We start from the raw sequence: 23550 nt of genomic DNA, 5'->3' as shown, positions 1-23550 counted from the left end.
CAGGTTCCGGGAGCCTCGGCTTGTAGGGGCCGGAAGTGGAGGCGGTTGGTGGGGTTGGCGGGGCTGAGGGACGCTGCGCGGGCAGCGGTTTGAGAACTGAGGGTGGACTGAGTGTAGCGACCGGCGTCCGGCTGTCTCGCCCTGTCGCGGGTGGGCGAGGGTGGGTGGTGCGCGGCGGCGGCGGCGGAACGAACGCGGTGCGGGCGGGGCCCCCAGCGCTGGGCCCATGGCCTCCTGCGCGAGCATCGACATCGAGGACGCCACGCAGCACCTGCGGGACATCCTCAAGCTGGACCGGCCTGCGGGCGGTGAGCGAGGGTTGTGGGGGTGGGCCCCAGACGAGCTGACAAAAGGGCGACGAGCGTCTGAACCGCCCTTAGAGCCTACAGCTCTTTTAGGACCAGCTCTGTATCCTCTCAGCGGGTAAGGGTGGACGGAGGTCGGAGTTCCTTCACTGCCCCCCTCGAAGGGCGCAGACCTCTGGGTGTGACCCCTCCCTATCCTGTCCTCAGGCTGTTCTGCCTCGTCCTTCAGCATGTCAGTTGAAGGTGAGGCCCCTTCTCTGAATCCGCTGGGCCCCTCTGGTTTCCTGGCCCCGAGGTCTCTAGTGTTCCTGGGACCGGCCTGGCGTCTCTTAGCTTTCGCCATGGTTCAGAGGCCTTGTCTGGGCTCCGTATATGGAATTCTGGGCCTAGGCTTAATCGCGGTGATGAAGAGCCGCCAGTCCCCCTCCATAACTTGCCCTTCCCTCTGGAATAGACTCCGGGCCTCCCGTTCTGAAACTGATTTCCAGGAGGAAGGTGTCCAGACTCAGTTCCATGTTCTTTTGGGGATGAAGGCAAATCACAGACCGCACCACCCTGACTGAATTAAGCTACAAATATCTGCAAGCCCTAATTGGTTTCCATTCATTCATGTTTCACTTTAGTTCTTAGTGATACCTAAGAACTAGTCTTGCTTCCAAAGATCTCCCAAGACACAGAGAGCTAACAGGGTTGTAATATACTGTTGTCATTGAAAGAAAGGAGTGTCTTGATACTGTGATGCGCATGGGAAGGGTGGAGGCTGATGAATGCAGAGTGCAGGTCTGAGAGGGGAGACTGGGCTAGGTCTTGTAATGTGAACAAGGGCTTGGGTGTCAGGAAAGGCACTCAAGGCACCTATGTAGAAGCCACCTATTACAAAGAGGAAATAGCACGTATGCAGGCAGTGGTTTACTGACAGGTCTGGGAATCTCTGAAGTGGCTGGTGATGGTGGTGTGGGTGTGCAGTGGCGAACTAATATTTCCTCAGATCTTGTTCTTACACCTGCTGGGAGGCCCAGACTGGCTGCTTCTGGAAGGCAGTGGTGCTCACTAAGGGTGGATTCAACTAATCTCTACTTTCAGAAAATCCATCTGGTGCCTGAGACCCGGCCCTTTGCCCCAGCCCTGGAGTGTGTGCCTTCTTTACTCATGAGTCGGGCGTAGACCTCTCCTGCTGCTCAGCAGTTGCAGACTAGACTCTGCAGAGATTTGGTAGAGCCTGGCATGGCCAAACATGTACAGCCTGGGCCTTGTTTTTGGTTGTCCTCATGGTAGCCTTCCTGGAAGGCAGAGTGGTCAGCTTGTCCCTGAGCAGCTTAAAGTGGCTCTGATCCAAATGAAGTGGCCTGGATGCTTTCTTTATAACTCCTTTGTTTATTGATGGGCACTTGATTCCCTTGTTTGCCAAGGAGCTCTTTCTTGTCTCCTCTCACTGGAGGACCAGGTCCGAACTCAGACTATTGAGGGCCAGGTACAGTGCCTCACGCCTATAATACCAGTCCTTTGGGAGGCTGAGGTGAGTGGGTTGCTTGAGCCCAGGGGTTCAAGACTAGCCTGGCCAACATGGTAAAACCTTGTCTATAAAAATTACCTGAGCTGTAATCCCAGCTACTTGGGAGGCTGATGCAGGAGAATCGCTTGAATCCAGAAGGTGGAGGTTGCAGTGAGCCGAGATCGCGCCACTGCACTCCAGCCTGGGTGACAAAGCAAGACTCCGTCTCTGAAAAAAAAAAAAGAAAAAAAAAAAAAAAAAAAAAAAAGAACTCAAAGACTGGAAACTTTCTATGTTCCTGAATGTGGAGCCCTAGGTTCTTGCCACCTGGGGGTTTTGGAAATGGTGTCTAAGCCTATGAGCCTGTTTGAAACCCAGCCAGTTGCAAAGAACTGAAATGCTATCTTTTCTGACGCCACACTCTGCCCTATAGTTTCTCTCCTTTTGGTCAAGCTCCTTTATGTCCCTGCCTCTTGAGTTTTCTTACCCAAACTAGCTTCTTCTGAGCCATTTCTATATGGGGCAGCCCCTCACATGCCTTAGGAGTCCATCTTCTCTCCAGACCCTGACACTACCTTGATCTAGGCCTCGATCTTTTTCACCCAGATTCTCAACCATTCTGCATGCTACCTTAGAATAATCATCCCACTGGCCAGAGCTGGCCACATCACCTTCCCCTTTGAAATTCTTTGTGGTTCTCATGGCCCATAGGCAGAGTCTAAGTGCCACAGCATCATACCTGAGGCCTCTGCAGCTTTGTTTTCCCTCCATCCTTGCTGTGTTTGTGTGTTCTGGCCACACTGCCTACTCAGTGAAGTCTTTCCTGACCCTTGCTGTGCCCTCACTCAGAGTCCACAGAGTTATTCTATACTGACCAGGGCCTAAGTGTGAACTGGCCTCAAAGGGTCTTTGATGGCTTGTACCCCTCCTGCAGGTAGAATAGCCTCATGCTCATCCTTGGTCCCGCATACATCAGTGTTTATGGAATGAGAATTGGATACAGGGCCCCCCTCCTCATGGACATGCTTTGCTCAGTCTAGTGTTCCTAGAGCACCTCATAGTTCTGGAAGGAAACTGCAAGAGGAGAGGTTTGCGGGCAGGTCGAGCAACCTTATCAGAGTGACCTTCTCTGTCCCCAGGCCCCAGTGCAGAGAGCCCACGGCCATCCAATGCCTACAATGGGGACCTCAATGGGCTTCTGGTCCCAGACCCCCTCTGCTCAGGTGATGGTACCTCAACACACAAGACTGGTTTTCGGACCATGCCACCCATTAGCCTGCAAGAGAAGCAGGTCATGTGAGTATCTAGAAGATGACAGTGGTGGTGATGGTATGTTTCGGGTGTCTGCTAGCTAAAGGCATGAGATGGGTGAGTGGGGCCACCAGCCTCTGCTGCTCCCTCTCTAGATGACCTGGGGTGGAGCTTGAGCTTGCACTATGATGAGAGGCAAAGACAAGCTCAAGGGTTTGGCCTGGATATCTGGTTTAGAATGAAAGTAGGCTCCTTCCCAAGGAAGGGGCTGAGCGAGGGGTTCTATGGGTCTGGAGCCAGGGACCAGGCAAAGCTGAGCATTGGACTAGATACCTTCATCAGGCTGGCTATGTCTTTGCTTCCAACCCTGCCCATTGAGCCTTTGGGTGAACAAGAGACAAAGTTTTTGCACTCTTCCCTACAGCTGTCTCTCAGGAGATGATAGCTCTACCTGCATTGGGATTTTGGCTAAGGAGGTGGAGATTGTGGCCAGCAGTGACTCTAGCATTTCAAGCAAGGCCCGGGGAAGCAACAAGGTAGGTACTAGGATGCTGTGGCATATATAATATGTGGGGGCACACCCAGTCTCTCTGGTCTCCCTCATACTGCCAGTTCCTATAGGGACCACCTTGGCAGTTTCCCAGTTTCAGGAAACCAGGGCTGGATGCCAAGCCTCTGTGGGAGTCTGGCTCCAGGAAGTAACAGTGGGTAGCCGGACTTGCACCTATGTCCTCTCCCATCTCCAGGGATGTTGGGGACCACCTAGGTTCTGGGGAAGTTACCCCAGCCCTCAGCTTCCATGACTTTTCTCACCCTGGGTTCTCAGGTGAAAATTCAGCCTGTCGCCAAGTATGACTGGGAACAGAAGTACTACTATGGCAACCTGATTGCTGTGTCTAACTCCTTCTTGGCCTATGCCATTCGGGGTGAGTAAGGACAGTGGAGAGGAGGGAATATTCTGCTGGATGTCCCATAGAGCCAGCTCCAACATCAGGCCACTCAGGCCTTAGGGGTACAACGGAAGGTTTGTCCATGCTGCCTCTTGGGGAGCTGGGTGGGAAAACCAAGCTTGAGACTATGGTGGTGGCAGGGAGACAGGCAGGGGCAGGGTTTCTCTGCTGCTGCCTGAGCCTGGATATGCACTCATGGTCCACTGCTCTCCTGATTCTAGCTGCCAACAATGGCTCCGCCATGGTGCGGGTGATCAGTGTCAGCACTTCGGAGCGGATCTTGCTCAAGGGCTTTACAGGCAGTGTGGCTGATCTGGCTTTCGCGCACCTCAACTCTCCACAGCTGGCCTGCCTGGATGAGGCAGGCAACCTGTTCGTGTGGCGCTTGGCTCTGGTTAATGGCAAAATTCAGTATCCATTCCTTGGTGTGGGGTAGTGGGACTGAAGAAGGGTGGGCGGAGCTGGGGCTGTCATGCCTCTTCATTCACTTGTCTAGCCCTTAACACCCTGCTCAGAGAAGAGATCTTGGTCCATATCCGGCAGCCAGAGGGCACGCCACTGAACCACTTCCGCAGGATCATCTGGTGTCCCTTCATCCCTGAGGAGAGCGAGGACTGCTGTGAAGAGAGCAGCCCGACAGTGGCCCTGCTGCATGAAGACCGGGTAAGGGGGCTGGCATGGTGAGGAGGCGCCACAGAAGCCATAGTGTAGGCATGGGCTGCACATTCACCTCCCTATGCCTTCCAGGCTGAAGTGTGGGACCTGGACATGCTCCGCTCCAGCCACAGCACCTGGCCTGTGGATGTCAGCCAGATCAAGCAGGGCTTCATTGTGGTAAAAGGTCATAGCACGGTAAGCCTGTGACTGCCTGCCTCCCCTGCCCTCCCCTCTTCCTCATATCCATCCTCTGTTCCCTATATCCACAGCTGCCCAGGCAGCTTTGCTGGCACTCTGCCCATGGGGACTCTGAGCTCAAAGTGGCTCTCGCCTGTGCAGCTTTCTCCATACCTAGCGGCACCCCGCAGGTCTGGCCTTCTCTAGGGACCCTGTTCATTCATTCAGTCACACAACCATGCAAGTCCAACCATGAGTCAGCCCAGCTCATTACCATCCTCACTTGAGAGGGGCTCGTTCTCACCTCTAGTCAGTAAAGTTTTTTGGGTTCTTCCTAGTGCCTCAGTGAAGGAGCCCTCTCCCCTGATGGGACTGTGCTGGCTACTGCGAGCCATGATGGCTATGTCAAGTTCTGGCAGATCTACATTGAGGGACAAGATGAGCCAAGGTAAGGCAGGGCCTGAGGGACCAGGATCCCCCTCAGGTAGCAGACCAGACTGCTTACTTACGCCCCTCATCTGCCTACCTACAGGTGTCTGCATGAGTGGAAGCCTCATGATGGGCGGCCCCTCTCCTGCCTTCTGTTCTGTGACAACCATAAGAAACAAGACCCCGAGTGAGTGAGTGGGCAGCCAAGTGGGTGGTGGGCTGGCTGGTCCATGGCTCCCAGCAGGGGCCCAGCCAGCCACTCAGTGCCTTTTTGTCTTGCAGTGTCCCTTTCTGGAGGTTCCTTATTACTGGTGCTGACCAGAACCGGGAGCTAAAGATGTGGTGCACAGTGTCCTGGACCTGCCTGCAGACTATTCGGTTAGCAAGGACTGGGAGGCTGGGGAACTGGGCAGGGGCAGCAGGATTGGGAATATGGGTTCCTGGAGTCCTTAGCCTCATTCACTCTGCTTTGTGGCTCCCTAGCTTCTCCCCAGATATCTTTAGCTCAGTGAGTGTGCCCCCTAGCCTCAAGGTTTGCTTGGATCTCTCAGCAGAATATCTGATTCTCAGTGACGTGCAACGGAAGGTAGGCTACCATGGGGTACCCTGGGCAGAGCTGGGAATATAGGGGATGGCGGAGGGCAGGGGGTACATCCGCAGCCCTTAGCCTCTCAGTTAGGAACATGCTGCCTATGCAGGTCCTCTATGTGATGGAGCTGCTACAGAACCAGGAGGAGGGCCGTGCCTACTTCAGCTCCATCTCGGAGTTCCTGCTCACCCACCCTGTGCTAAGCTTTGGTATCCAGGTTGTGAGTCGTTGCCGGCTGCGGCACACTGAGGTGCTGCCCGCTGAGGAGGAGAATGACAGCCTGGGTGCTGGTAAGCTGCCTCAGGGTCAGAGCTATGTGTCCATATCCTAGGGGGTTGTGGAGGCAGAGAGAGGCCCAGGGGCTTAATCATCCACAATGTTCTTTCAGATGGTACCCATGGAGCCGGTGCCATGGAGTCTGCAGCTGGTGTGCTCATCAAGCTCTTTTGTGTGCATACTAAGTAAGTATTTGGGGAGGCCCACCAGTGCCTTATCTCTGTCTGTCTCCACTCTACTGACCCTGGCCCTTGGAGCACTCTATTCTCCTTCTCTTCCTGCAGGGCACTGCAAGATGTGCAGATTCGCTTCCAGCCACAGCTGAACCCTGATGTAGTCGCCCCACTCCCCACGCACACTGCCCACGAGGACTTTAGTGAGTAGGGAGAGAGAGGGAGGTAGGGTAAGTTGGACTGACCAGGGTCTGAGATCTGACTCAAGTGGCAACTTGCCCTGCAGCATTTGGAGAGTCTCGGCCTGAACTGGGCTCTGAGGGCCTGGGGTCAGCCGCTCACGGCTCCCAGCCTGACCTCCGACGAATCGTGGAGCTGCCTGCACCTGCCGACTTCCTCAGTCTAAGTAGTGAGACCAAGCCCAAGTTGATGACACCTGATGCCTTCATGACACCTAGCGCCTCTCTGCAGCAGGTACTCTCCCAGGGTAGGGGGAATTGGGAATGCCCCAGCCACAGGCCACAGCTCTCATTCCCTGCATCTCCCCAGATCACTGCCTCTCCCAGCAGCAGCAGCAGTGGTAGCAGCAGCAGCAGCAGCAGTAGCAGCAGCTCCCTTACAGCTGTGTCTGCCATGAGCAGCACCTCAGCTGTGGACCCCTCCTTGGCCAGGTGAGGCAAGGGTCAGAGATGGAGAATGGCAGGGGCTGGTGCCAGGTGACGCCAAGCTCTGGCTGCTGACACCTCAGTCTTCCTCCACCAGGCCATCTGAGGAGCTGACCTTGAGCCCCAAGCTGCAGCTGGATGGCAGCCTGGCAATGAGCAGCAGTGGCAGCCTGCAGGCAAGCCCGCGTGGCCTCCTGCCCAGCCTGCTCCCAGCCCCAGCTGACAAACTGACTCCCAAGGGGCCGAGCCAGGTATATGAATGGGTGTGTGTGAGGTATGGGCAGCAGATGGGTGGCAGCAGGAAAAGTGGGTGGTGGGCTTCTCCCAGCCCCCTGCTGCTGGTCCTGCTCTTCCCTACGTAGTCCATGTTTACCTGAGGTCATCTCACCCTCCTGTGTTGCCTGGAATGTTTCTCTTCAGCTCCCTGTCTCCACTTCCTCTTCTGGGCTATGGCCCCGTTTTTGACTATCCCCACTTCCCTGCTTCCCTGTCTCTCATTACTACTAATACTAGTGCCTCGTCTCTGTGTCCCCCATCCCTGCCTCACCTGTCACTTAAGCCCCCATCTTTGGCCCACCTTAGGTGCCTACTGCTGCCTCTGCACTTTCCTTGGAGCTGCAGGAAGTGGAGCCCCTGGGGCTACCCCAAGCCTCCCCGAGCCGTACCCGCTCTCCTGATGTCATCTCCTCAGCTTCCACTGCCCTGTCCCAGGACATCCCTGAGATTGCGTCTGAGGCCCTGTCCCGTGGCTTTGGCTCCTCTGCATCAGAGGGCCTTGAGCCAGACAGTATGGCTTCAGCTGCCTCAGCATTGCACCTACTGTCCCCACGGCCCCGGCCAGGGCCCGAGCTCGGCCCCCAGCTTGGCCTCGATGGAGGCCCTGGGGATGGAGATCGGCATAATACCCCCTCCCTCTTGGAGGCAGCCTTGACCCAGGAGGCCTCAACCCCTGACGGTCAGGTTTGGCCCACAGCACCTGACATTACTCGTGAGACCTGCAGCACTCTTGCAGAAAGGTGAGGAGCTTGGGAGGAGAAAAGTGTGCTAGCTAGGAGGAGGCTTTAGGAGGGGCTTCAGATAGAATCATCCACTGCTGAGTCAGCCTGTCCTCTAGCCCCAGGAATGGCCTTCAGGAAAAGCACAAGAGCCTGGCCTTCCACCGACCACCATATCACCTGCTGCAGCAACGTGACAGCCAGGATGCCAGTGCTGAGCAAAGGTGGATGCCACCCTGTGCCATTGCCCTCATGGTGGGGGTGAGCAGCAAGTGGGTAGGGGCTTACCCCTCCTTCCCCTTCCCATAGTGATCACGATGATGAAGTGGCCAGCCTTGCCTCTGCTTCAGGAAGCTTTGGCACCAAAGTTCCTGCTCCACGGCTGCCTGCCAAGGACTGGAAGACCAAGGGATCCCCTCGAGCCTCACCCAAGCTCAAGAGGAAAAGCAAGAAGGATGATGGGTAGGGAGGAGTCCTAGGGATAGGGGAGGGTGATCTCCAGGTTGCCTGACGTAGCCTGAGGTGCTTCTCGCCTATGGCAGGGATGCGGCCATGGGATCCCGGCTCACAGAGCACCAGGTAAGTGAATGAGCGCACTTTGTACTCATGGGAATTTCACCCTGTGAGGATGGGGAAGGACTCTGGGCCATTCCCAGTCTGGTTTGTGGGGATGGGTGGGGTAGGCATCATGTAACTCTCAGTGCTACTGGCAGGTGGCAGAGCCCCCTGAGGACTGGCCAACGCTAATTTGGCAACAGCAGAGAGAGCTGGCAGAGCTGCAGCACAGCCAAGAAGAGCTGCTGCAGCGTCTGTGTACCCAGCTCGAAGGTCTACAGAACACCGTCACAGGCCACGTAGAACGTGCCCTTGAGACTCGGCATGAGCAGGAGCGTATCCTTGAGGCTGGTAGCACAATATGGCATAGGGATGGGGGCAGCATTCTTGGCCTGGGAAGGAGTACACAACCTGCTCCAGGCCTGTTCCTTAGCTATGGCGCAGAGCGGCGGCTGGAGCGAGCACTGGCTGAGGGGCAGCAGCGGGGAGGGCAGCTGCAGGAGCAGCTGACACAACAGTTGTCCCAGGCACTGTCTTCAGCTGTAGCTGGGCGGCTGGAACGCAGCTTACGGGATGAGATCAAGAAGACAGTCCCTCCATGTGAGTTTTGCATACTGACTCCCTTTGGGTGGTTCAGGTGGGAGTAGAGGTACCTGTCAAGTTACTCCTGGCTCCACCTTCTCCTGTTCCACTCTCCCAGGTGTCTCAAGGAGTCTGGAGCCTGTTGCAGGCCAACTGAGCAACTCTGTAGCCACCAAGCTCACAGCTGTGGAGGGCAGCATGAAAGAGAACATCTCTAAACTGCTCAAGTCCAAGGTGCTATAGGGCCCAAGATGTGGGTGGAGGTGGTGGTTCTGGCCTAGTCAGGCCAGGCTGTGCTCAGGCTTTCAACTTGGCCCCTCCCTCTAATTCCAGAACTTGACTGATGCTATTGCCCGAGCAGCTGCAGACACATTACAGGGGCCGATGCAGGCTGCCTACCGAGAAGCCTTCCAGAGTGTGGTGCTGCCAGCCTTTGAGAAGAGCTGCCAGGCCATGTTCCAGCAAATCAATGATAGCTTCCGGGTGGGGACACAGGAATGTGAGTGGGGTCATATGGCCCAAGGTGGGAACGACTATCCTCTGCTTTCCTACTGTTCCTCTTACACTCCCTGTGGTCACCCCTCAGACTTGCAGCAGCTAGAAAGCCACATGAAGAGCCGGAAGGCACGGGAACAGGAGGCCAGGGAGCCTGTGCTGGCCCAGCTGCGGGGCCTGGTCAGCACACTGCAGAGTGCCACTGAGCAGATGGCAGCCACTGTTGCCAGCAGTGTTCGGGCTGAGGTGCAGCACCAGCTGCACGTGGCTGTGGGCAGGTGTGTGGGCAGAGTGGTGGGTTTGAGGAAGGCCAGACTGGGCTCCCTGTCCACTTCACCTCACTCACTTACCTTTGCAGCTTGCAGGAGTCCATTTTAGCACAGGTACAACGCATTGTTAAGGGTGAGGTGAGTGTGGCGCTCAAGGAGCAGCAGGCCGCTGTCACCTCCAGCATCATGCAGGCCATGCGTTCAGCTGCTGGCACACCTGTCCCCTCTGCCCACCTTGACTGCCAGGCCCAGCAAGCCCATATCCTCCAGCTGCTGCAGCAGGGCCACCTCAATCAGGCCTTCCAGCAGGTATGATAGGTGTTAGGCCCTGGTAAGGGTCATGTGTCTCTTGACAAGGCGCACACATCATACATTGCACTCCACCCATCAGGCTTTCTACCTTCTGGCCCCAGCAGGGTGTTCTTGGTTCCCTTTGGCCTCCAGGCCATTGTCCCTGCTGCTTCCTTTTCCTGGACCCCTTTCTTCCCACCTAGCCCACCTTGCTTTACAACTACTCTTCTCAGGAACCATTTCTTGATACCCTAGGGTAACTACATGGCCCTACAGGGCTCTCTCTGGGCCCCTCTGGAGCTCTCCCTAGCCCACCCTGTGGTCATCTGCCCCCAGGCCACACAGTTCAGACGAGCAGACATTCCATCCTGATGTTCATTATGAATGCTGCTGCTTTTTTCTCCTCCAGGCCCTAACAGCTGCTGACCTGAGCCTAGTGCTGTATGTGTGTGAAACTGTGGACCCAGCCCAGGTTTTTGGGCAGCCACCCTGCCCACTCTCCCAGCCTGTGCTCCTTTCCCTCATTCAGCAGCTGGCATCTGACCTTGGCACTCGAACTGACCTCAAGCTCAGGTAAGTGTGGGCAATCAGGGGCAGGGAGATGAGCTGCGGAGTGGGATCGTGGGAGGGAGCAGTTTGAAGCTGACGCCCACTTCTGCCTGAATCTCCTCCCTAATTTTCTTCACCAATCCCCTCTGCTCTCACCCCAGGGGTTCCCTCTGGGCATCAGTGCCACCAGGGGGCGCTCCCATCTGCTGGTACCCACCTGTAGCCTGTTCTTTCCCCACTATCCCCAGCTACCTGGAAGAGGCCGTGATGCACCTGGACCACAGTGACCCCATCACTCGGGACCACATGGGCTCTGTTATGGCCCAGGTGCGCCAAAAGCTTTTTCAGTTCCTGCAGGCTGAGCCACACAACTCACTTGGCAAGGCAGCCCGGCGTCTCAGCCTCATGCTGCATGGCCTTGTGACCCCTAGCCTCCCTTAGCTGCTAAGCCTGCCTTGCCCAGGGGTGGGATGGCACTGAAGGCCAGCAAACAGGCCTAGGTTGAGGCAGAGTCATGGCTGGCTTTTACTTGTTCAGGCCCCCATCTCTGGGGTGTTTGGGGGTTGGGGAGCAGGGAGCACTGGCTGTGGTCTACAGGGTGTGGTAGTCAGCAGGTTTAGGCTGGGCCCAGGGCAGGTATTGAGCCTTCTTGGGTTCTGCCATTGCCTGGAGCATGACCCCGAGATCGTGACACCACTTGAGTGGAATTTTCCATGTTCCTTTTTACCTCTGATTTGGATCTTTTTGTTTTTGAAAAACATTGAGAAATTCAATTAAATATGCTTTTGGAATAAAATGAAGTATGTGTGTGCTTTTGTTCTGTCTTCAGTATGACTCTCATAACTGCCCTCTGTCCCCTGCCCTTCTCTTCCCCATGGAGCTCTGTATAGGCCAATCCAGCCAAAGGGCTGGATTACATACTCATCTACTCCAGCTGTCTTCCCAGATTTACCTTCTCCTTCCTTCTATGGGGTGAGGGTCCAGAGGCCTGCTCAGCACCATCCTGTGCCCCTCGGAATTTCTGTTCTCTGAGGTCCCTTCGCTCCTTTACTAATCTGGGTATTGGAGGCGGAGCCGCCGGCTGGCTTCGGAGCCCCACCCCCGGCTCCCATCCAATCACCATCCCTTCCTCCGGGGGCTGGGTGGACAGGCTGTACTCCTAGCAGCTAGCTCCTGCACTAGGCTCTCAGCCAGGGATGATGCCCCGCTGCCGCCGCTGCCAACAACCACCCCGTGCCCTGAGGCCGCTGCTGTTGCTGCCCCTCGGTGAGTGTGGGCGTCCGGGGCTCAGGCCACACTTCCTCTCGCCCAGCCAGGCCAGGCCAGGTATAGGGTGTGTGGGAACGCTGGGCGCCAGGGTGGAGAAGAGTTGCAAGGGCTCCAGGAGGGTGTGCTGGTGACTTCAGGACAGAAAGTCAGAGGCACGAACAGCTCCAGTTATGGGAGAAGGACTCCAAAATTTGCATCCCCTCTTCTGATAAAGGGAGCCATGCCAATGGCAGGACTTACTGACCAGCCCTAGGATCCCTAAGTCCTTTCTGAGGGTCTGGCCTGGATCCCAATACCTCTTCATCCTGCCCTGTCTCTCCAAAAAATACTTATCTTTGGAGAGAGTTTGCAGGGCCAAGCAAAGCTTGTCTAAACTGCAGAGAGATATACCTGTTCCTGGTCCTGGTCCTCCGAATCCCCCTCCCCTCCACCCTGTCTTAACTCCTTCACGTGGACACTTCTCACCTCACCTGGGGCCCCAGAAGCTCAGAGGAAGAGCTGACTTGGGGGACACAACACTCCCTCCCCCTGTACAAATCCCAGTCTGGTTCCTAACCTTGAAGAGGGCCTAGGTAGGTAATCTCCAGACTTGCCCTTTAGTTCCCTGGGGCACCCTTTTCCCGCTGAGTCACATCCCCAGAGTGCTCCCAGGTAAACAAGCCCCTGGGGGCTGGGGGATGGGCCTGGCTCATCCTATCTACTGGTCTACTCCCTCACCCCACCCCTGCCCCACTTCTAGTCCTTGTACCTCGCCTGGCAGCAGCTGCAGCAGGCCCAAACCGCTGTGACACCATATACCAGGGCTTTGCCGAGTGTCTCATCCGCCTGGGGGATGGCATGGGCCGAGGAGGCGAGCTGGAGACCATCTGCAGGTACTGGCGGGTGCAAGGCAGTGGCCCAACCTGTGCCATCATCGGGGACTGACCTTTTATTTCCCAAGCCAGAGTCTCCTTGCCTTACCTAATCCCCCTAATCCCACTCCCTTAACAGGTCTTGGAATGACTTCCATGCCTGTGCCTCTCAGGTCCTGTCAGGCTGTCCGGAAGAGGCAGCTGCAGTGTGGGAGTCACTACAGCAAGAAGCTCGCCGGGCCCCCCACCCGAATAACTTGCACATGCTGTGCGGCACCCCAGTGCATGTTCAGGAGCACAGCACAGGCTCCGAAACCAACCAGGAGACACTGAGGGCAACAGCGCCTGCACTCCCTATGGCCCCTGCACACCTGTTGCTGGTGGCTGCTCTGGCCCTGGCCTACCTCCTGGGGCTTCTGTCCTAGCCTGTCGGGTAAGGTGGCAGTGGCCAGGCCTCCAGCCCTGCTCTGGAGGTGGTTTTCCAGGCTCTGCAGAGCGCAGCAGGGCTTTTCATTAAAGGTATTTATATTTGTACTAAGCTCCTTCCTTTCTCCCAGCTGCGGCCTTGCTTGGCTGGGGCTGGAGACTCCCAGAAACTGATCCTTAGCTTGGATGGGATGGGCGGGGCTGAGGGTCACCACAGGGGACTCAATCTTCTTACAAACACTCATTTCCCAGTGGCAGCCCAAAGCTTTCCATTTCGTGCAGGTCCCAAGAGCTCCTTCAGTGGAGACTGGAGATCTGCCAGAATGCATAGTCTTCCTCTACCATCCTGTGCTGGGTGGGGTTGGGAGAGTGGGGTCTCAGCCCTGCACTCCTAGCACTGCCTACCCCTCTATCCTGGCCCCTGGGGGCCAGATCCAAGGGGTTGAGTACCCTTGATCCCAGCTCTACCGCCTCCCCAGCCTCCTGCTCCTGACCATCTCGCCTCCTCCTCCCTCTGCCTGTCACTTCAGCCTTCAAGGGACAGCACAGACTATGTGCTCAGTCCCTTCCTCTGGGTTTCTGGTCTATCTAAGGAAGGCCTGTTCTAGAAGGTGGGGAGCCTCTGTTGAAGTCCACATTCAAGCCCCTGATGTGACCTGAAGTGGCAAAAACTGGAGTTACCATAAGGGTTCCTCTGGCCTCTGCTCTCCATAAGCTTGTTCCTTGAGAAGACTGCAGTGTGCAGTCAAAACAATCACAGAAGGCTTTCTGGAAGCCATGTAATGAGAACATGTGGTGTGTTAGGAGCCCCTCTTCATACAGGTGGAAAGGAAGAGCAAAATCAGCATAGGCAGAATCCGAGGAAGGAGGCCTTTTAGGGGTGGGGCCCTCTTCTGATCAGCCTTCTCCCACCACTCCAGGATCCTATTCCAAACCATCACCCATGGTTTCAGCGACACTGTCTTAGTCTCCTCACTGACTTCTATTATCGCTCCCTCCGCTTTATTCTTTTTTTTTTTTTTTGAGATGGAGTCTCATTCTTGTCGGCCAGGCTGGAATGCAGTGGTGTCATCTTGGCTCACTGCAACCTCCACCTCCCGGGTTCAAGCAATTTTCCTGCCTCAGCCTCCCTAGTAGCTGGGATTACAGGTGCCTGCCATGACGCCTGGCTAATTTTGTATTTTTAGTAGAGACAGGTTTTTCCATATTGGCCAAGCTGGTCTCGAACTCCTGACCTCAGGTGATCCAACCCCTTTGCCCTCCCAAAGTGATAGGATTGCAGGCTTGAGCCACCATGTTTGGCCTTATTCCTTACTTTCTAAATTGAAAAATCAGCCAGGCACTGTGGCTCATGCTTGCAGTGTCACCTCCTCCAGGAACTATTACTTAACCCTGACTACAAGCTGAATCAGAAGCCTCCTCTAGGTCTACACAGTTCCTGGATTCTCTTCTGCCTCAGTACTGATAGCACTAGCTTGTTATTGTCTAGTTACAGGTCAGAATTCCCCACTGTGGACTCCCCAAGGGCAGGAAGTCCTTTTTGTCAGAATCCTCATTGTGTCTCTAGCATCCAGCCTAGGGCTGGATATAAAGGGTGCACTTGTGGGAGGGTGTGGAATGAAAGTCCAGCAGGGGTAGTTGGACTGGGAATGACCCAGTGTGGAGGTGTGTCATCTTTGGGTGGCACCTTCACCCTGGGCATACTGCTGGGAAGATGGTGCTGGGGCTGTATACCCCAGAAGTCTTCCAGAGCTGGTATTGGGTGGCCAGGAGCAGGGGCCTGGCTGTTCTGGCCAACCATCAGGGAGATTACCATCCTCCTGCTGTGACCTACTTTTCCCCTGGTTTTTGCTCCCTAAGGCCCTACTCTTCTATGGAATAGAGGGGGGCTTAGGGAGGGGGAAAAGAATCTGCTCTCTGGCCAGGGGCTTAAGGGCTTTGTGCGTTTTATCCTAGAGCTGGGGGAGAGGGGTGGGCTGATAGCCAAGCTAGCTGGGCCATGGGCACAGCTGCCCAGGCCAGAGTATCATAGTGATGGTGTTTCTCACACTTGCAGCACTGTGGACAAATAGTAGCTTATTGTTCTGAGAGAACCTGGGGGATGGATGTCCTGGGCCCAGTCCCCACTCCATTCATGTATCTCTTCACCTCAGGGCCTCCCTCTTGCTCTTCTCCAGAGCCCAGACCAGCACCTGAACATAGTAAGGGTTCAATAAATATTTGTTATGTAGCTGAATGTCTGTAAAATAGGAATGTTGTGTGGATTTCTGAGTGCCATCAACCCTGGAATTCACATTACTTTTAACCTTCACAACTCTTTTTTTTTTTTTTTTTTTTGAGACAGAGTCTCGCTTCTTCGCCAGGCGCCAGGCTGGAGTGCAGTGGCACGATCTTGGCTCACTGCAACCTCTGCCTCCTGGGTTCAAGCAATTCTCCTGCCTCAGCCTCCAGAGTAGCTGGGACTACAGGCACGCGCCACCACACCCAGCTAATTTTTGTATTTTTAGCAGAGACGGTGTTTCACAATGTTGCCTAGGGTTTTCTCAATCTCTTGACCTCGTGATCCACCCACCTCGGCCTCCCAAAGTGCTGAGATTACAGGCATGAGCCACCGTGCCTGGCAAACTTTCACAACTCTTTAAGGTCAAGATTGCGACCCTCCTCCTTATATTTTATTTAATTTTTTTTTTTTTTTTTGAGACGGAGTTTCGCTCTTGTTACCCAGGCTGGATCTTGGCTCATGGCAACCTCCGCCTCCTGGGTTCAGGCAATTCTCCTGCCTCAGCCTCCTGAGTAGCTGGGATTATAGGCACGTGCCACCATGCCCAGCTAATTTTTTGTATTTTTAGTAGAGACGGGGTTTCACCATGTTGACCAGGATGGTCTCGATCTCTCGACCTCGTGATCCACCCGCCTCGGCCTCCCAAAGTGCTGGGATTACAAGCTTGAGCCACCGCGCCCGGCCTATTTTATTTAATTTTTTGAGACAAAGTTTCATTCTATCACTCAGGCTGGGGTACAGTAACCCAATCCAGGTTCACTGCAGCCTTGACCGCCTGGGGTCAAGTGATTCTCTAGCCTCAGCCCCTTGTGCAGCTAGGGCTGTAGGTGTGTGCCACCATGCCCAGCTAATTTTATTTTATATTTTTGCAGACACAGGGTCTCATTATGTCACCCAGGCAGGTCTCGAACTCTTGGCCTCAAGCAATCCTCCTGCATCAGCCTCCCAAAGTGTTGAGGTTACAAGCATTGGGCCATCCTCATTATATAGGCAGGAAAAATGAGGCTTAGGGCCCCGTGCAGTGATCCATGCCTGTAATCCCAACACCTTGGGGAGGCTTAGGTAGGAGGATCACTTGAGGCCGTGTCTAAATAAATAAATAAACAGGCTGGGCACAGTGTTATCCCAGTGTAATGTCACTCACAGCACTTTGGGAGGCTGAGGTGGGCAGATTACCTGAGGTCAGGAGTTTGAGACCAGCCTGACCAACATGGAGAAACCCTGTCTCTACTAAAAATACAAAATTAGCCGGGCATGGTGGTGCATACCTGTAATCCCAGCTACTCAGGAGGCCGAGGCCAGAGAATCGCCTGAATCTGGGAGGTGGAGGTTGTGATGAGCTGAGATCGCACCATTGCACTCCAGCCTGGGCAACAAGAGTGAAACTCTGTCTCAAAAAAATAAAAATAGGACCAGGCGCGGTGGTTCACGCCTGTAATCCTAGCACTGTGGGAGGCCGAGGCAAGTGAATCACGAGGTCAGGAGATTGAGACCATCCTGGTCATGGTGAAACCCTGTCTCTATCAAAATACAAAAAATTAGCTGGGCATGGTGGCCCCGCCTGTAGTCCCAGCTACTCAGGAGGCTGAGGCAAGGGAATCACTTGAACCTGTGAGATGGAGGTTGCAGTAAACCGAGATCGTGTCACTGCACTCCAGCCTGGTGACAAAGCAAGACTCTTGTCTCAAAACTAAATAAAAATAAAAAATAAATAAGTCAGGCTTGGTGGTATGTGCCTGTAGACTCAGCTGTTTGGGAGGCTGAGGCAGGAGGATCCTTTGAGCCTAGGAGTTTGAGGTTACAATGAGCTTTGATCTCCAGCCTGGACGACAGAGCAAGACCCTGTCTCTATTAAAAAAAAAAAAAAAAAAAAAAAGGCCAGGCACAGTGGCTCATGCCTGTAATCCCAGCACTTTGGGAGACCGAGGCCACCGGATCACCTGAGGTCAGGAGTTCAAGACCAGCCTGGCCAAAAAAAAAAAAAAAAAAGGCTGATGAGGCGGATGTCTTTCTTAAACAGCTATGGAGGTGTCAGAACCGGGGTTTGATTTTAGGTATGTTTGGCCCCAAAGTCTATACCCTTAATTATCACACTAGACTTTTGGAAACAATTTTTTTAATTTTTTTTTTTTTTTAAACACTAAGATCCTAGGAAACAACTTTTTTTTTTTTTTTTTTTTTCTTTTTAGGCAGAGTTTTGCTCTTGTCACCCAGGCTGGAGTACAGTGGCGATCTCGGCTCACTGCAACCTCTGCCTCCCTGGTTCAAGCTATTCTCCTCTCTTAGCCTCCAGAGTAGCTGGGACTACAGGCGCCTGCCACCATACCCAGCTAATTCTAATTTTTGTATTTTTAGTAGAGACGGGGTTTCACCTTGTTGGTCAGGCTGCTCTTGAATTCCTGACCTCAGGTGATCCACCCACCTTGGCCTCCCAAAGTGCTGGGATTACAGGCATGAGCCACTGTGCTGGGCTGACGACAATGTTTTGTTGATGTTAATTTATTTTTATGTTTAAAGTATAACACTAGCTTATACAATCAATCAAAGACAGTTCCATGTGCAAAGTACACTACACACTCAATAAAGATTTGAATACATGAGCCACTGAAATGGAGGATGGTTGGAGGTTACAATACCCTTACCGTCTGCAGCACCTATTTTTCTTCCTCCAAGTTGGGTTGATTGTAAAGTGAACCAGTTCTCATCCTATAGAAGTCATTGTGAATGGTGACAATTTTTTTTTTTTTTTTTTTTTTTTTTTTTGAGACGGAGTTTCGCTCTTGTTACCCAGGCTGGAGTGCAATGGCGCGATCTCGGCTCACCGCAACCTCCGCCTCCTGGGTTCAGGCAATTCTCCTGCCTCAGCCTCCTGAGTAGCTGGGATTATAGGCACGCGCCACCATGCCCAGCTAATTTTTTGTATTTTTAGTAGAGACGGGGTTTCACCATGTTGACCAGGTTGGTCTCGATCTCTCGACCTTGTGATCCACCCGCCTCGGCCTCCCAAAGTGCTGGGATTACAGGCTTGAGCCACCGCGCCCGGCCAATGGTGACAATTTTTTAAAAATTCGCTTGCTTTTCAGACTCGGGATATAAATTAAAAAAACAAATAATCAAGAGTCCAGAAGTTGGCCCAAGATTGACTTCACCAATTCACTAGTTAACCATTTGCAACTCTTCTTTGATGGAGAGCAAATTCAACACTTGGAGTGTCTAAAATTACTCTAATTGCAGTTTTAAAAAATAGATTTTGTTAATGAAATTTAAGTCAATCCTTTGCGGAGTTCCGGAAGCACTTCCAGAAACCTCTGCTGGAAAGCATTGTTTACCCAGCCTCGCACTACAGTCCCTTTCCCCCAATCAGAAACTTAAATCTTTCTCCGTACGTCCCTGGATTCCTCCTCTTCCTATCAGCGATCGATTCCCGCAGGCAGCGGTCAAGTTACTTTGACAAATAGACCCACCCCCTCAGGAGAGTGCTCGTCTCCGCCCCGAAGAGGTTGATTGGCAGGCCACGCTCGGAGATCCGCCAACCGGGTAGCCCGGCTTCGGGAGAATCCGCCCCCGTCCTGCCCCGTAGGTTTGTTTTGGCGTCAGCCGCGCGCTGTGATGACGCCGAGACGCTAACGCCCGAGAATGGCGGCGGCGGCGGTGGCGGCGGTGGCCGCGGCCACTGCCCGGAGATGGCCCGCAGAGCCGCCAAGACGCCGAAGAGCCCGCCGCCCGCGCGAGGTGAGGCGGCCCGGCCCTGGGCGACTGCCCGACCGGCGGGAGGGGCAGCCGAACTGTGGCCATGGTCGCTTTCTGGCGCACAGGGGCCTGCCCCTGGTCAGCCAGTAGCCTCGGCCTTTGCCCCGTGCGCCAGGGCCTCCAGGGTCAGAGAGCAGGCCGGGCGATGGCTGCTCGGGGTCCGCAGCGTCTGAGTCTGGACTGGCTTCGAAACGTGATGTTGTGCTGGGTAGCCCGTCTTTAGGCCCGCGTGGGCCTGGTGGACGTGCTCGGCTGCCCTGCCTGGTTGCTGTTCAGCCGCCCCGCGTCCAGAGCGGGTCAGGTTTATCCAACCCGCTTGTCATTACTGCCTTCTGGCGTCTGACTCCTACTCCACACCCCTCCTCTGCGTCTGCCAGGGGCCGGCAGGGCAGCTGATCGCTTCCTTGTGCAGGCTGGGGAAAAGGAGATCTGAATCCAGCTGGGTTGCCTGCTTGGCAAGCTTGTCATTCCTCTACCTATAAGGAGAAACCTAGCCCCCCCACCCCACCCCACTCACACACACACACTTAGTCCCCCTCCATAAAGCGGCTGAAGTGGTAATTCCCACCTAAAAATCTGAATAAGCTCTTTACTGCCTGAAAGTGGTTCCTTAGTGCCTTCAGGACAAAGGCCAGACTTTATTTTTTTTGGAGACAGAGTCTTACTCTGTCGTCAGGCTGGAGTGCAGTGGTGCAATCTCAGTTCACTGCAACCTCTGCCACCCGGGTTCAAGCGATTCTCCTGCCTCAGCTTCCCCAGTAGCTGGGACTACAGGCGCGCGCCACCACACCCAGATAATTTTTGGATTTTTAGTAGAGATGGGGTTTCAACATCTTGGCCAGGCTGGTCTCGAATTCCTGACCTTGTGATCCACCCGCCTCAGCCTCCCAAAGTGCTGGGATGACAGGCGTGATCCATCACGCCCGGCCCAAAGGCCACACTTCTTAGCAAGGCATTCAGGGCTCTTCATAATCTGGTGAAGGCCTAACCTGCCAATAAACACCAGAGCACTTCTGTGCTCCCTGTTTATTGTTAAAGCATGTGGCCCTCCTGTTAGCTCTGTGGTTTCATACCTTCGTGCTCTGTTATTACTAATTTTGAGACAATGTCTCTTGTCCGAGCTGGAGTGCAATGGCTTACTCATACCTCACTGCAGTCTTGAACTCCTGGACTCAAGTGATCCTCCTGCCTCAACCTCCTGAGTAGCTGAGGCAACAGGAGTGTCCCATCACGTCTGACTAAGTTTTAAAATTTTTTGTAGAGGCTGGGAGTCTCGCTTTGTTGCCAAGGCTGGCTTCAAACAACTTTCTTGCCTAGGCTCTCAAAGTATTGGGATTATTAATACAGGCATGAGCCACTGTGGTTGGTTCCCTTGTGCTTTAGATATGCAGTTTTCTCAGTTTGCAATACCCTGCCTTCCACCCTGCCACCCACCACCACCTACCGGTGTTGTAAACTTACATCTGTCTTATAGAATCCACCAGAGATGTCACTTCCTAGGAAAAAAATCTCCTATACTTTACGTGTAACCATTAACTCCTCTATATCCATGCTGCTACTATTGAGTACATTCTGTTGTGTCACATGGTAGTCTGTCTGCATATGTCTGGCTCTGTGCCTGGCACATAAATCAGTAGGTTGCTGACTTATGAATGGATACAGCTTCAGCTGTATTATTGAGCACCTACCAGGGCTAGGATCTGAGATTAGGATAGCAAATGCAAGTATATGTGTGTGGTAGGTGGTACAGCCTCTTAAACCTAGATGGTCCAAAATCTGGGATAACTTTGTGATAGTAATTCAAGAGCCTCACTGAGATTTTTTTTTTTTTTTTTTGAGACAGAGTTTCGCTCTTGTTACCCAGGCTGGAGTGCAATGGCGCAGTCTTGGCTCACCGCAACCTCTGCCTCCTGGGTTCAGGCAATTCTCCTGCCTCAGCCTCCTGAGTAGCTGGGATTACAGGCACGCACCACCATGCGCAGCTTATGTTTTTGTATTTTTAGTAGAGACAGGGTTTCACCATGTTGACCAGGATGGTCTCAATCTCTTGACTTCGTGATCCACCCGCCTTGGCATCCCAAAGAGCTGGGATTACAGGCTTGAGCCACCGCGCCCGGCCCTTTTTTTTTTGAGATGGAGTTTTGCTACTTTTGCCCAGGCTGGAGTGCAATGGTGCCATCTTGGTTCACTGCAACCTCTGCCTCCCAGGTTCAAGAGATTCTCCTGCCTCAGTCTCCGGAGTAGCTGGGATTACAGGCAAGCGCCACTATACCTGCTTATTTTTGGATTTTTAGTAGAGATGGGATTTCACCATGTTGACCAGGCTGGTCTCGAACTCTTGACCTCAAATGATCCACCTGCCTCAGCTTCCCCAAGTGCTGGGATTACAGGTGTGAGCCACTGCACCTGGCTTGAGATTTATTTTTTATTATTATTTTTATTTTTTTTTAACAGATGGGGCCTGGCATGGTGGCTTACACCTGTAATCCAAGCACTTTGGAGGCCAAGGTGGGAGGATCACCTGAGGTCGGGAGTTCAAGACCAGCCTGACCAACATTGTGAAACCTCATCTTTTTTTTTTTTTTTTTTAAGATAAAAAAATAAACAGAGATGGGTCTCGCCATGTTGTCCGGGCTGGTGTCGAACTCCTGGGCCCAAGCAGTCCTCCTACCTTGGCGTTTTAGTGTTACAGGCATGAGCCACTGCACCTGGCCCACTCAGATTTTGATGAAGATCTGGGGTAGCAATCTGTATTTTGTTATTTTTGGTTTTTTTTCTTAGATATAGTCATCCTCTGTTGCTCAGGCTGGAGTGCAGTGGCGCGTTCTCTGCTCGCTGCAGCCTTCGTCTTTTGGGTTCAAGCGATTATTCTGCCTCAACCTCCAGAGTAGCTAGGATTACAGGCACGTGCCACCTTGCCCAGCTAATTTTTGTATTCTTAGAAGAGTTGGGGTTTCATCATGTTGGCCAGGCTGGTCTTGAACTTTTGACTTCGTGATCCACCCGCCTCGGCCTCCCAAAGTGCTGGGATTACAAGCATGAGCCACTGCACTCAGCCAGGAATCTGTATTTTGAAAAAAATTCCCAGGTAACTTTACTATGCTTCCTCGTTGAAGATCTTTGTCGTTGCCTAAGAACACTGTTGTCTCTTTTGTCCAGTAAGAAGGGCTTGCCTCGTGGACTCCTCTTGTGGTCTCATTCCTAGAATCATGGGCTTTGGTGTTAGAAAGACTTGGATCAGTTTCTGGCTTTTCTGAAATCTTGAGGGTAAATCCTGATTTCCTTATTCCAGAATAGGAATAATCATGCCTACTACATGTGCTTGTAGAGAGGGCTGAGATGGTACATATAAGATGCTTAGCATAGTTGACACTTGGTTAATGGAAGCCACTTTTACTACTAATGGCTTCTCTTCCCAGAGTTTCTCTTGTCAAAAGAAAGCCTTGGTCTGTCACCCAGGTTGGGGTGCAGTGGCGTGAGCTTGGCTCACTGCATCCTCTGCTCACTGCAGCCTCCGCCTCCCGGGTTCAAGCAATTCTCATCTCAGCCTCTGGAATAGCTGGAACTACAGAAACCCGCCACCATACCCAGCTAATTTTTGTATTTTTAGTAGAGACGAGATTTTGTCGTACTGGTCAGGCTAGTCTCAAACTCTTAATCTCAGGTGATCCACTTACCTCAGCCTCCCAAAGTTCTGAGATTACAAGTGTTAGCCACTGTGCCTGCTAGAAGGGCTTGTCCTAATAAGTCTGTTCTTCAGGCTTAGTTGTGTGTAGGAAGCTGCTTTTTATTATATGATTTCCTCAAGGTCATTTCTGGTCATTGGGGAAAACTGACAATACTATGTTTCTTTTTTGTTTGTTTGTTTGTTTGTTTTTGAGATGGAGTTTCGCTCTTGTTGCCCAGGCTGGAGTACAACAGTGCCATCTCTGCTCACCACAACATCTGCCTCCTGGGTTCAGGTGATTTTCCTGCCTCAGCCTCCTGCAATACTGTGCTTCTAATCAGGGTAGATTTGGTTGGCCATACCCCTAGAAGAGATTTGGAATGCTGACTCACTAAGTGGTAGGTTTGCTGAATAAGCACATTGTCTAGGTGTAATTATAGTTGTGAATTTGTTAAGTTGTATAAATAAGCTGGAAATAGTGCAGCCTTCAGGAAACCTGTTTGCATCTGACACTGAGCTTCAGTTGCACTTCCCCTCAGACGTCTGCTTGGCATCTAGAACAGAATGCCCCTATAGATCCTACTGTCTGTGAAATCTGAAGTCGGT

The 23550-nt window shown here is 53.3% G+C and overlaps 3 protein-coding genes across 9 annotated transcripts in view; all 3 read left to right on the top strand.

Annotated features, from left to right (window-relative positions):
- Window positions 1-6: 6 nt before the first annotated feature.
- Window positions 7-11500, top strand: EDC4 (enhancer of mRNA decapping 4). 3 transcript variants are annotated; one of them, XM_003936317.4, is made up of 29 exons: window positions 7-308; window positions 2937-3093; window positions 3473-3584; window positions 3875-3974; window positions 4220-4409; window positions 4514-4661; window positions 4746-4850; window positions 5171-5280; window positions 5365-5448; window positions 5544-5639; window positions 5745-5847; window positions 5960-6140; window positions 6239-6311; window positions 6411-6502; window positions 6586-6773; window positions 6849-6970; window positions 7062-7215; window positions 7547-7980; window positions 8079-8183; window positions 8269-8421; window positions 8502-8538; window positions 8673-8850; window positions 8959-9114; window positions 9215-9330; window positions 9430-9595; window positions 9683-9869; window positions 9950-10169; window positions 10561-10724; window positions 10949-11500. In XM_003936317.4, the coding sequence occupies exons 1-29, from the start codon at window positions 227-229 to the stop codon at window positions 11139-11141; spliced, it is 4206 nt and encodes a 1401-aa protein (XP_003936366.3). In that variant the 5' UTR covers window positions 7-226; the 3' UTR covers window positions 11142-11500. The 3 variants fall into 3 exon arrangements, with proteins under 3 accessions (XP_003936366.3, XP_074257893.1, XP_074257884.1); XM_074401792.1 differs by having other exon boundaries at window positions 8067-8183; XM_074401783.1 differs by having other exon boundaries at window positions 8673-9114.
- Window positions 11501-11574: 74 nt separating this feature from the next.
- Window positions 11575-13354, top strand: NRN1L (neuritin 1 like). Its single transcript, XM_039477990.2, has 3 exons — window positions 11575-11966; window positions 12709-12841; window positions 12960-13354. Exons 1-3 carry the CDS (start codon window positions 11897-11899, stop codon window positions 13243-13245), a joined length of 489 nt encoding a protein of 162 aa, XP_039333924.1. The 5' UTR covers window positions 11575-11896; the 3' UTR covers window positions 13246-13354.
- Window positions 13355-19129: 5775 nt separating this feature from the next.
- The window catches only part of PSKH1 (protein serine kinase H1), a 36995-nt gene continuing 32574 nt past the window's right edge, over window positions 19130-23550 (top strand). For 4 of the 5 annotated variants that reach the window (XM_039478007.2, XM_074401742.1, XM_074401762.1 and 1 more), the window contains exon 1: window positions 19130-19259. The gene's annotated coding sequence lies outside the window, so the exon portion shown is untranslated. Of the gene's footprint in view, window positions 19260-21860; window positions 23343-23550 lie in introns of those variants that run through there. The other variant, XM_074401752.1, reaches the window with a different exon arrangement.

The sequence above is a fragment of the Saimiri boliviensis genome, chromosome 1 (genome assembly GCF_048565385.1).
Source record: "Saimiri boliviensis isolate mSaiBol1 chromosome 1, mSaiBol1.pri, whole genome shotgun sequence".
Taxonomy (NCBI): Eukaryota; Metazoa; Chordata; class Mammalia; order Primates; family Cebidae; genus Saimiri; species Saimiri boliviensis.
Note: the sequence above shows the minus strand (reverse complement) of the source record. Positions and strands in the feature narration are given on the sequence as shown.